Consider the following 15,142-nt stretch of genomic DNA (forward strand, 5'->3'; position numbering starts at 1 on the left):
CAGGCAGTCCCCAGCCAGATCTGGGTCACACATGCAAACTTCCATGAGCAGCCTGGGGCTGGTTGGGAACTGTCACAAATCAGGAGCAGGTCCCAACCACATGCCTCAATCAGGTGACCAAGGCACAGGGCTTAGAAGGAGCTGCAGGGGATGGGCAGGTCCTGACCCCCTGCCCCAGTCTACCAGTGGGGCAGCTAGCAGCCCCTGCAGCTCCTTTCAAGCCATGTGCCCCTGATCAGGAAGCCAGGGCCAGAAGCCGTCAGAGCAGGAGGACGTTGTCCCTGGCCCAGCTGCAGGCAGCCCTCTGAGACTAAGAGACCGCTGTCTCCTGGACCGGTGCTCCCTGCTGGCCTCTGGGCTAGCACTCAGGGGGAGCCTGGAACTCCCGGCAGTAGCCCCAGGGGTGCATTGTAGGGTTTCAGGGAACTGGAAGCAAATCTTCTCTCTAATCCCCGCATGTATAGACATCTACACAAAATCTCTTACTGTGCAGTAGCTTACTGCACAGTAAATCTAGGCTGGAGTAAATGCATGTGTAGATGCACTCACTGTGGCCTAATGGATATGTAACTATCTTTATATTTTCAGATAAAAAGGGGTTGAGAGTTTCTCTCCTTGATACCCTTGACTCTGTGATTCAAGATGATGTGGATATGAAAGAGAGCCTGAAGAAAATTGAGAAGTCAGGCACATAACAGTCTGTACCCCCCAAAGATCAGGGTTTCTTTGGCCATGTTTGTGTGTTACTTACAACTATCTGGGAGAGAGAGAGAGAGAGAATGAAAACTCTTACAGGTCTTTCTTCAAAGCACTAGCTACAAACCTTTTTTGATTCCCATTTCCTTGCTATAAGATGTCCAGGACTTTACCTTTCTCCCTAGAAAGCTGCAGCCAAGATGCATCTATAGTGGGTTTACAACCCAGCTTAGAGCTGCCAGCCTATGTTGGGTTCAGGAACAGACAGCAAAATTCCTACATGGGAGAGCAGAATAATGACAGTGGATCTATTATTGGTGCCCAACCATTGACCCAACAAAGCAATTTAAGCATAATTTAGAATATGGCAATCCTGTCAGGTTGTAGCCTTTGGGACAAAGGCAATCTTTTCATGACTGGAAGAAATGTAGGGCTGTACATTCTATACTTTTCTCCTGTAGTGGTTTTTCTGGGAGTGCCAGGGGGAGAAAAAGAGAAGAACCGATTCAAGCAAACGTTGGAACCACTGAGTTTGTTCAGTTTACTGCCCTCTTAATTTAAAACCAGTGATGAGTGTTGGCCATCTTACAAACCTCTCATACAACACTGGGCAAGAGAGACCCCTGCTGGACTCGTACCACATTACAAACTCTGCTTCTCCAAAAAAGGCATTTAAAGAAGAGTACAATATAAAAAGTACATTTAATTTGAAATACTATAAAATACATCACGTGTAATAGGAAACATGCCAAATTCTGTGAGGTTGATTGTCTTTTTCATCTGAAATATTTATCTTCTGTTTTCATCTGTCCTTTTGTTCTGTTCCACATAGAGCTAGAGCCTAGTTCCATGATCTGCACTGGCACCACTCACACTGCAGTGCTGCGACAAAGCCAGTCACTGCTTCAGTAGCATAGAGCAGCTTCTCATCCTGATCATTCAAGAGATGCACCTCCCACCTGAGATGTCAAGTGCTCTGTGCCCAACCAGCAATGCTCAAGTCTGCAGTCCATGTAAGATAACTGCTCCACTGCACAGAATGTGATCTTATTAACACTGGCTGCGTAATTAAAGGCTCCCTGCTATACCTGGTCACTGGAATGGCTTACACTAGCTGCCAGCACTTTACTGGATGCTAGAGCTTCTGTTGTCCGTGGGGCCTGCTTTGGGAGGCGAATGGGAACATAAACATTTGAAGCACAGTGCTCCTTGAGGTATTCTCCACCTTTTTCTTCATAATCCTTTCGGGTTATCCACCCTTCTTCACGATTCATGTACTCCATAGCCCAATCCCTGGCACCATACCAGGCATCCAAAATAGGACTGGAGGCAAGGTGGACCTATATGGCAAGAAACACAATAAAATTATCTTAATTATTAACATGGGTGAATGCCGAAAAGGATTCTGCAATTGGAAACCCATAAGCCTTAAGGAAACAAGAAATACTTTAGTTTGATATGTAATTTGCATATTACATTATTTTAAACATTAGAGTTAAGAGCATGAGTAAGACTGACTCTGCTCTGAAAGTTTTGGCAGGATTAAAATATTCTTCTTTCACTTGTGGCCATCTGTATTGAGCAAGTTTGGTGAACCCTTATGAGTAAAAGTGGTTCAATACATCCCATTCACAAACTATTACAGGACCAGGCACATCTGGAAACAAGTTTAGAATAGCTGGTGGTGGTAAAATGCACTGGGAGCCTAAGACAGGAAGAGGAGAAGGCACTACAGATGCCGAATTAGAGCTAGTACTGTCCTGGCGAAACCTGTAAAGCATCTCCTTTCACCAGCACAGCCCCAGTAGATTCACAACCCCATTACTAGTGTGGTAGGCACCATGGCTGCTTGCAGACGCTGTAGAGCCAGGTCGAACTAACATGCTGCTTGTGGGGGGTTTTAAACATCTGCTAGCAGCCTGTACGCTCACAGTATTCAAGGGGGATTGATGCTGATAGGTCTTTACTCCCTGATATATTTAGAAAAAACAATTATGTTCTCATCTCAACCTACATTTTTTTAAGAAAAACAAGCCAAGCTCTTTTAGTTTTTTCTCTTACAATAAATTCTTGTTTCACCTGGCCATCTTAGTAGCTGTTCTCTGCACCCGTTTCAATTTGAATACACAGTTCTTGAATATGGGTGACCTAAATTGTATGTGTGATCACATGAGTTTCCACAGCCAATAAAAGTACCTGGAAAGATGACTGGAAAGGTCTCATTTCAAGTAGTTCCTTTTGGATTCTGGCTTTCAGGCCGGGGTACATTGCATTTCCACCAGTGAGAAAGACATTCTGAACTAGCATATCCTGTTGTTCTTTGGAATACCTGCAGGAACAAAATACATGAGTTCAATTTAGTTTTTCTGAAGAATCTCAATCGAGTTAATGTGACTAGCTCTGGAGAACACCAGTGTTTCAGTATCAAGTGAGATACTTTTTGCAAACTTTGCTTCACAAATGTTAAACCTGGTGCTCATATTTGTTTTTCCGCAGATAACTAGAAATTCACTGAAGTGGCAGAGGAATCATTAACACTATTCCTGGACTGGGTCATATTTTTAATCATATTCAACCCTTGCCAGAATTAAGCAAAACTGAAACTAGAACTCTTCTTTATGGATAGATTGTTTTTCTGATCATATATTTTGGGAGTGACTTAATGTTGATAAAAAAATATTTTCTTTCATCAGGGTAGGGCCTGACCCATTTCCTTTATACTAATTTGGACTCGTCTGGTCTTAGGTCTCTACAGTCCATATGGATTGTGATTTCATGTAACAGTCCACAAAGGGTCTTTGCCAACACCTCTCTTCATTTAGGCCAACAAAAGATGACTATTGAAATGAGTAGCAATCTTATCCAGATTTGCATGGTAGTCTTCTGAACACAAAGACTTCTCTTTTAATCAGGTTTTTTTAAAAGTGCTCTTTGGCCACCAAAACAAAAAGACTCAGCTAGTAGAATAAGTAAGCTGTGGCAGAGCACCATTAGGGTGCTCGCCACTTAGTGGACTGGTGCAGGTGACGGATGAGCCTGCACAGCAAGCAGCAGGGAGACCCTCCTCCCTTCCTCAGGTAGCCATTTGAAGGGGGAAAGTGTATGGCAGTGCACCTTTGGGTGCCTGCCACTTTGAGGCTGAGAGCAGGCAACCGGCAAGTGTGGGCCAGCCCTGGTGAGGCAGCCATTCTAGATCCAGGCCCACAGGGCTGGGCCAGTAGTCTGCTGCAAGCAGCCGAAGGAACGACAACACCCAGCTGAGCTGCTGCTCAGGGGACACCCTGGTGGTAAGGGAGGAACTATGGGGATGGAGGAGGTTCCTAGGAGCCCAGTGAGGCCCCAAGCCCCAGAGAGAAGGCTTTGGGCCTAAAGAGAACAAGGCCCAGCCTGGAAAGGGGCTTATGGTTAGTGGGCCTACACAGGGGCTAGGCAAGCACCTGACTTAGAATAGGTAGGGGTGAGGCCTGGGGCACAGCTGAGCCCAGCTGAGTAGAGCCGGGGCTCTGAGCAAGCCCAGTGTGAGAGGGCTGTAGGGTGGAGCCCAGAAGGGGACCCCTGTTGCCTAAGGAGGTCAGCTGCTGCGGTGCTGGGTTCAGAGCACCCCAACTGGTCAATGCAAGAGGGCCAGGGCATGAAGGCCAAAGGGCAGTGATGCCCAACATGAGGGGCAGGCCTGGACCATGAGCCAACTGGCCTGGAGATAGGACCAGAGTCTAAGGAGGCTGAAGGTCCCCTTAATGAGGGGGACATCACTGTTTAGGGGAAGAAAGGCTCAGCAAGACAGTAAACTGGACTGAAGGAGGCTGAAACTCAGCCTCTGGGTGAGGCAGCCAGTAGCAGCCCCAGAACAACATATAGCCCAGCAGGGGTAAGACCAAGGCAGGTAGGCCCACATTGGTCCTGGTTAAGACTGGAAAATGCACCCTACTGGGAAAGGGTGGTCTGGTGGGGCTGGCCATAGCGGGACAGTCCCCCAGGAATGCCAGGCCAGTTACCTCCCTGGGGAAAAGTGAGGCGAGGCACCTTAAAACCTCAGCCCCCACATCCTGGTGGGTTACCCACATCTAGGAACAGGCATGGGGGGCCAGGCACATCTCTGGACACCTGGGCCCCATGGGGTGCAAGACCCCAGAGGCCCCAGTGAGGGGGCAGAGGTGCAGAGTGGCCCAAGCAAGAGGGCATAAGTTGCAGCCCCAGAGAGGGGACAGTCAGGCCAAGGTCAGTCTATGAATGCCTGCAGCCGCAGTTGGACCAGAAGCTGAGACCTCGCTAAGTCCTCAGATGTGGTGAGGCAGAGTGTTGGATCCAAAGGGTGAGTAGTTGGCCCTAATGAGAGTGACAAGTTACCCAGAGAGGGCCTTCGGTCAGAACTCCACCCAGGGCAAGGTGAACTGGCTGCTCACTGTTCAGATGAGGGTTGCGAGAGGGCTTGAGAGGCTGCACGCCTGCCAGCCAAGGAGAGTGACTATGTAAGCCTGATGGCTTATGCAGTCGCTGAAGAGAGCAGGGCAGGCTGAGTGTGGCTCAGTGAAGGGCAGCATGTAAGAGGCTTAGTGAGAGAGGGCGGAGTATAAGAGGCCTCAGTGAGGAGGGGGTGGTATGAACGAAGCCTGATGTGGCAGAGTGAATGAACAAATGATTGAGGCCTAGCAAGAGGCTGAGTTTGGCCCAGCCACAAGCCAGAGCATAGAGCAACTCGAGGATGCCATCTGCGAGGCATGGGACGTGATAAGGGAAGGTCGGAGTCGTGTACAGCACCACCTTGCATCAGGGCAGTAAAATGGACAGCCTCCCATATTTATACACCAGTTCGGGGAACATCAAGTCATGGCAGGCAAGACTGGGCAGACAGCCCTACTTAGGTGGGCAGGCTGACATGAGACCCGGCCCTGGAATGGCCCCGTCACATATGTAATCAAGCAAATACTGTAGTGCCACAAACTGTGACAACTGAAATAAACAGACCTGTTCAAGGGAGTGTAAAGAACTTAGATATTCCCATCTAATTGTATTTCACTTGGAACTGTGCATGGAATGACACTAGGCTAAACCAAAAACAAAACTTAGTTCTGTTTCCTCAAAGCAAAGCCCCTGTGGCATCTAAAAGAGTAAATGGGAGCCCAACAATTTTGTGAACTCACCTGTCCAAGACATACTGCATCGTTTCTGCTATGCCAGCCTGTTCTTCTCCTATTAGTGAGGGTTGAAAAACAATTTCTGGAGCCCTGATTCTCTCCGTACCAAGAAAAAGCTGGTGGTACTCTGCCAGGTTAAACACGGGCTTTAAAAACATAAGATTTAGAAGAGTATTTCTGATAGGATATTGCCAGTCTTTCTAAGTAAGTTTTTATTTACCACTGTTTGCCTTGTTTCACTTCTTATATGCACAACTATTTTAGAACCTGTCCACCTTATAAAAGTGTATCATGTTGAAGAACCTGATTACAAGACAGTGGCCTTTACCAGTTCACACGAATTTAGACTTGTAATATGGACGGAACAAGTTCAAGTTTTACCTCTGTTCCTGAAATGCAATACTGCTCAGGCTTTGAATGACCCTACAGCATACTTAAAGATAGGGTAAAACTATGGTTTAGTTTCATCAGACAGCAAGATCATAATGGCTGCTTACTGACATTTAAAACAAAACAAAAACAAAAACAAACCTCACTTTACTGGAAGAAGCAGTATGTTACAGACACTGCAGAGCTGGGTCAAAACATGTAATTGGGCACTTCAGTGGGGCTTTTTGTTGCTTTTAGTCTAAAGCCAAGTCAATCAGCTATTAGATAAAAGCGTCAAAAAAGACCCACTAAAATGCCCAATCTATACAGCTGTTGGGTGAGCTGGGTCCAACTAACACACTGCCTCTTCTGGGCATGCACACGGCTTGGTGCAGGAATGCACCAAGTTTAAAATAAAGCGCTATTTTGGTTGGGGGTTTTTTAATGTCCACAAGCAGCCACTATGTTTTATTCATATTGGGGAACTACAGAGTTGTAATGCATAGTCTATGTATACTTTGCATCCCTTTCTGCTCATCTTTCCAGAAGGTGGTTGCTGGAGATATTAAAAAGCACCAGGTATGTAAATGCACTAGTTTGAAGAAAACTAGTGCAACTATAACCTCCATTAATGTTTAGTCTATATTAGTGCTCTCACTATAGCTGCCATCAATCATACCAATAGTCAGAATTAACTAAACCCCCAAAGCTAGCATAATAAAAGACCACCACACACACGGGTTACATCCCAATTCAACCGTTACAACTGCATTTATGTCAAATCAAATAGTATCAAATTCTACAATTTAGCCACAGCTGTTTAACACAGTTGTCTCTCTACTGTTCACTGTAAACATGGCTAAGCTCACTGGAAATCCTCATTCTAGCTGCAATCAACTATCATCAGAACTTGCTAGCAGAGCTCCAGCACCAACATAAAAATCATGTTTTCCGGATGAAGATAGAGCAGAACTATACCAGAGACATTGCCCTATGCTGCTAAGAGCTTACTAGCACAGCTTTGATAAGAGTCCTTGAAGAAAAAACAAAAGCTTTGTCCACACTGACCAGGGAAACCATTCCAAAACACTTAGTAAAAACTATAGTGATCTTTTAATGTAGTTAGCATGAGTTTGTTTTTTATGTAGGCAGGTCTGAAGTGACACTGCGAAAGCTAGTCAGGTACAGTGTTATCAGCTAACTCACTCTAGACTTGTCCATACGGGGAAGTTAGCATCCAAAATGCTGAGGTATGAATTCAGAGCACAGTATCTGTCACACTAACACCCCGTATAGACATTCTTATTATGCACTAAGGACCTGTCTGGGCAGGAAAATTAATTCAAAGTGAACTGAATTCACTAAATTAAATCAAATTAATGTCACCTTAATTCCAAATAAAGTGTAATTTAACCATCTATTTTGAAAATTACATCAGATTCTCATTCCCTAAGCATTCCCTTGTACACAAGTCTTTACTGCATACCACGTATGTCCATATAAGCTAAGTACAGACAGTTAAAAAGCCTGAGGCTGAATCAATTCAATCTTTACAGGTTAGTTTAAGCTGTGTAGATTGAACCGCTAAGCAAGTGAACAAGCATTCACTTTTGATTCTGGAAATGCATCCACATGCCCGGAGTGGCCCATGCCAGAAGCCAAGGGATGCTCTCTGCTCCACTGGAGCAGCCAGCTTGGGCCAAGGCCAGCTCGCCCACCCTGTAAGAGGCAGTTTGTGGGGACTGTGAGTTAACTTGAATCTGGAAGGGATCTGGGATGTTCAATAAACCAACTGAACCTAAATCAGTTACCTTAAACTGCTTTGGGCCATTTTGAAAGTGGTTTATGTGCACTGGACTTGTTGTGTGACAGATTTGAACTGGTTTCTAATCACTTATACCAGCTTTTGTGTAATTCCTGTCCTTAGCCATAGACAGTTAGCGAGAAGTAAATTCACACCATGCTTTACTGTACCCAGATTTACCCATGCAGACATGTGAAGGACAAACAGAGTTAAACAAAGCATCAGTACAATGTATCAAGCTGACAGGAAAAGGCAATAGTCAATTCTTTTTTAAACATCACATTACATATTTCTCCCACGAGTCATTGCTTGCAAAAGCTTCTCTCAACCTGCAAATGATGTTCTCTTCACTAATTCTGTTCAATCAGCTTAAACATGCAAGATTGTAGTACCCCTCTGCCTTTTTGGTACGGCTGTAGTAGTAAACAAGAAGTTCTGATGTACAACCAGATTTTTCTGAGCAAGAAAACCATCTGCAGCTACATTAGCTAGGACAAAAACTGCAAGGGTCAATCAATCTCGTTGCTCTAGAATGTAAACCTATCATCAGCTATGGCTGGGAAGATGTTTACCTGACAGGATAATGTTTAGGGGAACTGTGCATTTAAAGCAACCAGCACTGACTATTATCAGAGACAGGAAACAGCCTAGCTAGACAGATGGCGTCAACTGGTAAGGCAATGTATCTGTAGTAAAAAGCTATTATAGAAGTCTAACCTGCACTGCAGCAACAGGCTTCTCAGCTTCTGGCTGTTCCTCCGCAAACAAAGGCTCAAATTCATTAATGCTGTCCACATCTTCCAGCGACTGTTCACTGCCCAGTGGGTCCAATTCTGGGGTCTAGGAGAGGAAACAAAGAGGACCAGTTGTTTCATGGACCGTTGATGTGCCAGGTACATACATACAAAAGGATGACGTTTTATGGACTCTGAGATCCACTTGGTGACTGTTGGGCCTACAGACATCAAGACAATGACTAGACTAAGATGACATTGCCAACTCCATTAGCTTTGGTGGTATCCCCTGAATGAAATGTGAGCCTTGGGGTTTGGTAGAATGACTGCCTCTTGGCATGATTCAGCCCTATTCACTGAAACCTCATCTCTACAATGCACATTTTCTCAGGTACCGAGGAAAAAGCAAATCAGTGGAGTAAAAAACAAAACAATGTTTTTTTCAGTTTCTTTCTAACATCTGTTTGAGATGTGAGCTCAGAAATTAGGACTCTTATTTAACGGGCTGACCATTCATGCTGCTGAACCAGACTTACAAGAGTGGTTGTAATAACTTAAGCATACATTAAATCTTATTAAAACAGCTTTTTAAGCTGGTTACATTTTGATATGACTTCCAGCACCTCCAGCTGCTCTATAATTATCACAATTCCTTGCCTTGTTTATGTGGGTCTGGAAAATAAACATTTGCTGGCTACAAATCTGCCACGCAAATCTTGGCAGCTGCCTATGTTCAGGCAGCAGCCTGCCTTGTGCATTGGTTATGCCTTGAAGGCTACAAAGACCATTCTGTCTTACACAGGAATGAACATGCCACCAAAGCTCTTTGGTGCCTCTAAAGGCATCATTACCCATGATCCTACAGTATTGTTGTGAGAACTGGGAGTAATTTTTACCTTACCTTATTTACTTCAATATTAACAGTAATTTTGGTTTGGGGTTTTGTAACCAGGGAGTTAGTTTTGCCTGTCACACACCAAACAGGTTATTTTTTAACACCTAGCAAATACCCAAGTGAAAAAATATGACCTTTAAAATGTAAATGCTATGTTAGTACCCTTTTTATTTAAAAAGAAAAACCCTTTGGATTAACTTACATGGATTTTTTTTTTTTGCAGAGTTAATTCTAGATGGATGCTGTCAGTTTGGTCTCCATTTTTTTAAACATATAAAAGAAGAAAAGAAATACTAGCAAGAGATAGGAAAGTGTGGCTTATGTAAAGGGCAGGCACAGAATGTAATATAACCACATCTGAATCCTGTCTTTCTTTCCTTGATTTTCTCTGCTCCTATCTGCAAAATGTACTCAGGAAGGTAACTGTAGGCCGTCTCACACTAGGTATCGCAGGATCGTGTATTATCATCTCTTCTGCACAATGTGAATCATACTTGAAAGGTCAGAGGGAACATGGCTGCTAAGTTTTCAATAGACCAGTGAGACCCAGTTCTGTGCCTCTGCCGTAGCTGACCTGTCTGGTACACTAACAAAGTAAATACCCTAAGACTGGAGCTCATGCAATCTTAGTCAGTTGACCCCTAACTGGACAAGACTAGTTAGCAGACTGAGAAAAGTAAACTATAATTATTAGTGATGGTCATTTCACAATCCCTACCAAATGAAGCGTAGCCGCTGCGTGTGCAATCCACATATTTGTAGATCTAGGGCAGCCCATAGGTGTATCGGTACCAGTTACAACCTGCTCCGTCTCCTTCTCTAATTTAATTATTCTTTCCTAGCACTCTCCTTTTGCCTTCTTTGAAAAAAGAAAAGAAAAAGAAAAAAGAATTTGGCCTTAAGTTAGCCAACACTGCCTTTTTTTGCTACATGTTAACCAGAAAGGCCGCCCAAAGCAATGCATTAGCCCTGTTAGAAGTTTCAAGACTCAAGCAGTCTTGGAGTGGCTGAAAGGACAATGTGCTCTACCAGGCCTTCTAGCAATAAGTCAGAACTAAGAGTCAGAATCAGAAACAAGTTCTGTATCTACCTTTGCTGTTCTTTTTACTTCCCTTTTGGGATCACTTGTCTTGTTAGTCTTATTTCTTCAGGAAAACAAGATTAAAGACCAACAAGTCTACCCCATCTCAAATAACTTTCCCTTTCTCCCAAAAGGAAAATTACCACATTTTACACTAAGACCCATCAAAATGAAGTCCCCCCACCCCGACAAACTCTTTATAGCTAAAGGGAAAGGAAATAAGACATGTTAAAATGAAAGAAAACCTTATTTAATATTTTACATTGCACATGTTTTGTTTTTCTTCTTTTTCTGTATCTTTAATAAAAGGTTATGAATTTATGGCGACTGCCTGTCAAGGAACTAAGCAGGCAATGTTCAATACCCCAAACTTTGTTTGCCTGTTTAATGTTATGCTGTGACATGGTCATGCTAAAAGTCTCTCACTTTCTGGGCCCACTTTTCTCATCGAATTTAATACAACAGGTGAATCTTGGTGTTGGTTTGGGATGTTAAGGAGGCATGTAGTAGTGGCCATGATATGCTGCCAAATGCCTTATATCAGTTTTACAGTATAGCCCCTTCCCTCATTGTGCTGCACTAAAGAGAAAGAAAAGAAAGTAATCGTTCCCTCTGCACTTGACCCAACCAAACAACTCTCTCCCTTCCACATCCCCTTAAATAGCTTTGGTGGGGTGGGGAATCAATGAAGTGTCCCATACAATTGTACATTTTAACTGACATTGGTTATCCCAGTCTCTTTGTGCTTCTAATCTGATTGTTGTATTGTGGCACAAATCTAAAGAATTAATGGATGTTTGAGAGGACTGAGTTCTGAGAACAGTGGAGATTTTTAAATTTCAAGCAACTGCTATGAAGTCAGTTCTGTATCTTCCGATGGTTGAGCTGGAAGGTCAAGCTGGGAAAAGCAGTTGTCAAATTACCATAGTTGCAGTGTGTAAAAGAGTAGCTCAGCCATAAGGATAGTCAGAAGACAACCAAGACACACTTGCAGAAGACAACCAAGACATACTTGCAGTATGTTTTAATGCGTCACACGCATTAATGAATTCTGTTGCCTTCATTGTCCTACCTCTGGTTTGCTATCCACAACATCCACTTCAATGCTGACTTCTGCCTGCAGGATTTTCTGCTTGGTTTGCTCAATGGTCAGACTCAGCTTGTTGATGTAGGACTGCAGTTCTTCTGCAGAGTCCATGTTCAGCTCCACCAGAGCTTTGTGAAACTGATCCACCTGACCATCTTCTAGCAGTTCCTGTAGACAGATCACACCATTAGGTAACTAGCTGTTGTGAACATTGAAGGTCAGTTAAACACGGTGAAATGCACTGGATGCTTCTCCTTAGCTTAATTCTGCAGAAGATTCTACCAGTTGTGACAGAGGCTTGTGGTCTTAAAAAGGAAACCGGCAACACACTTCAATGTCCTGCACAAGAGACAGTGCCACTGAGGATCTGGAGGCATCCACTAAGTCATGCATTTCTAGTTAATTTTAACACACCCATCTTCAGGGTACCCAAGCACTTGGAGTACAGTGACATATGCTCTTTAGATAACATTCTGGGAATAATATTCTTACACACACACACACCCAATATTACACAGCAGACTTTTCTTCCATGACTACCTGCACATAGAGCAACCTGTCCAGCCTCTCTTGGTCAAGCTGCAGTTTCTCCTCCCGGCGGCGTGCATTCAGCTCTTGAAGTCGACGCAGTTGCTGCTGCCTCCTCTCCTGTTTCTCCTCTGATGTCAGCGTGCTGCCCAGGAGTTTGTTGGAGAAGGGCAGCTGCATCTTGTGAACATTGTTCTCATAATACTCAGGAGACCTCCACTTCTGTAGTTCTGTTGAAGTTTTTTGAAAGCACAGCCTACTTGTCAAACTCAGAGGACACTTTACCTTGTATACACTTCCACTTAGCAAGTTCAGACATTAAGAAAAGAGTAAGAGGTGAAAATCTAGTTTAAAAACCTTTTGAGACTTTTAGTCTGGAAACCTGGAGAGCCCTCATTCTCCAACTGCTCCCTCCTCAAAGTACCATCTCTTCTCAGTGTCAAAACACTAGTTATCACATTCAGTGCGATTATCATCCAATCTGGCTTTTAGCCCCCTGAATCTCCATTGTGCAAAAGACATGAAACTAGCTGTGAGCTGGACCCCTGTTCATTCCTTCTAAAGTTGGGAACAGCCTCTCTAAAATATCATAGACTACTTCACGGAATTTTTGTGTTTAAGAAGGTACATGAAACCTTCTTGCTCATCAAATGTGCTGTTTGCGATACTAAAACTGCTGCGGGTACACACAAGCAACAGAGAACAAAACTCATCAAAAATTGACTGGTTTATCACCACCAATGGTGACTGAGGGTCCAGAGAAGGGCCACCCGCATGATCAGGGGGCAGCAGGGTAGGCCCTATGAGGAGAGGCTACAGAACCTGAACCCGTTCAGCCTCCACAAGAGAAGGCTATGGGGGGGATCTAGTGGCTGTTTACAAACTAGTCAGAGGGGACCAGCAGGCACTGGGGGAGTCCCTGTTCCCCCGAGCACTACCAGGAGTAACAAGAAATAATGGTCACAAGCTGGCAGAGGGTAGATTTAGGTTAGATATCAGGAGGCGCTATTTCACTGTCAGGGCAGCAAGGATCCAGAACCAGCTTCCAAGAGAAATGGTGCTGGCTCCTACCCTGGGGGGTCTTTAAAAGGATGCTGGATGAACACCTTGCCAGGGTCATTTGACACCAGTACTCTGTCCTGCCATGGCAGGGGGTCAGACTTGATGATCTGCTCAGGTCCCTTCCGACCCTGCTAACTATGAAACCATGAATGGCAAGTAGTAAACAAAAGCAAAAATGAAAGTAATATTATGATTTTTTTCTCTCTGAAATAATCCAATTTATCGGTTATCAACTGGATTATTTCAGAGGAAAACAATCATAACAGAATGTTTAAACAGATATAGTAAAGATGATTTTGAAATAAAATAAAAATCAAATTCTAACTTTAAACATTCTCTTTTTTTATGAACTCTCTTCCAGAAAGTGTTTTCACTGAAAATGAAAACAAGACCTCTGATTTCAATTGTGGCTACTTTAGCTTAGCTTTTCATTGCTGACAAAGGGTGCCAAATGAAGGCAGGAAACACTTTTTTCCCCTCACATGTTAGATCAAACCAGGAAAGAAAGATGGGAAGAAACTGTCTCCAAACTGAGTTCCACACATTCTGATGGCAGAGCTGGGCAAGGGGCTGAGCAGAGACCCCAGTCTGGGCAAAAAGAAATCCCCAGTCACAACAAACTGCAGCACTGTTAGGTGTACAAGCACTTATAACTGATTTACAAGACAAACTGTAAGATTTCAAATAGGAATCCAGAACCAAAACTATCCTGCTGCAGTCTTTCTGAGTTCTATGCAGCAGAAGAATTGCTGTTATTTTTCCAACGGTCGAACACACAAGCAAAAGTACAAAGCCGACATTTTCTCAGGGGTGCCTTGGGTCTGACAAGGTTGGGAACCACTGCTGCAGCCTACACACTCTCCCCAAGGGTGAACAGCCCCTGCCACCACCAGCAGGTGCTGGGGAAACCATGCTGGCAGTACAGGAGTCTGCAGTTAATACCTCACTTAGAGTAAAAGTATATTTTCAGAAGAAAGCAGTGGGTTCAACAGAAGACAGGAATATTAAGACTTGGAACCACTCTATGACCATTTTTCAAAATGTTCAAAACCCATATTTTATTGATTCTTAAAATTAATAAAAACAATTACCTTTGTGGCAAGCAAAGTCAAGACCTAATATCTGACTTGTGTGTTACATCTGATTGGTCTACCTATGCCTTCTTGAGAAGTAATTTAATATAAGATAATTGCTCCCAAAGCTCTTTTTTTCATTGACAAAATAGTTCATAAAACACACACACACATATTCATTTGCAGTTCTTTGATGTTTAGGGCAGTAACTACTCTTGCAACACATGCATCTAATACTAGTTGGCTTGCCTTCTTGGTGCACAGTTTATTTTTCACTGCTTTGAAAAAGGGCAATATCAAAATTAAATTGGCCATGTTGTATCCCTTTTTAAATCAGTATCAAAATTCTTGTCTTCAGTGAGAACAGGAGCACACTCAGTCTAATCTATATTTTTAAAGCCACAGATAATTATCTTTATGCCTTTTCCACTTAAAAGTTAAATATTTTTAAAAGCTATCTATTGTATTATTGCTTAATTATACTAGAGTATAATAATATGCTTCTTTTGCTATTGGACTTGTTACAAAATAGTTTATTTTTACACATTTCAAATGTGACTGTGGTTTCAATATGTCATAGATTTAATGTCAAAGGAAATGGAATGCCCTGGAGGGAGCAATCTATATCAGGTGACCGGGTAGAGTGGGGCACGCATGTGGAGGGGGTCTGCTTGGGCA

The 15,142-nt window shown here is 43.5% G+C and overlaps 1 protein-coding gene across 1 annotated transcript in view; it reads right to left on the minus strand.

The window, feature by feature from the left end:
* Positions 1–1,380: 1,380 nt before the first annotated feature.
* Positions 1,381–15,142, minus strand: part of ACTR5 (ARP5 actin-related protein 5 homolog) — a gene marked incomplete at its 5' end in the record, with an annotated part of 18,156 nt that continues 4,394 nt past the window's right edge. Inside the window, 6 exons of the mRNA XM_019539804.1 lie at positions 1,381–2,036; positions 2,893–3,025; positions 5,838–5,977; positions 8,722–8,844; positions 11,787–11,969; positions 12,342–12,559. Coding sequence (XP_019395349.1) covers positions 1,779–2,036; positions 2,893–3,025; positions 5,838–5,977; positions 8,722–8,844; positions 11,787–11,969; positions 12,342–12,559 — 1,055 coding nt within the window. The remainder of the gene's footprint in view (positions 2,037–2,892; positions 3,026–5,837; positions 5,978–8,721; positions 8,845–11,786; positions 11,970–12,341; positions 12,560–15,142) is intronic.

This window comes from Crocodylus porosus, unplaced genomic scaffold (assembly GCF_001723895.1).
Source record: "Crocodylus porosus isolate Cpor-Errol unplaced genomic scaffold, CroPor_comp1, whole genome shotgun sequence".
Taxonomy (NCBI): Eukaryota; Metazoa; Chordata; order Crocodylia; family Crocodylidae; genus Crocodylus; species Crocodylus porosus.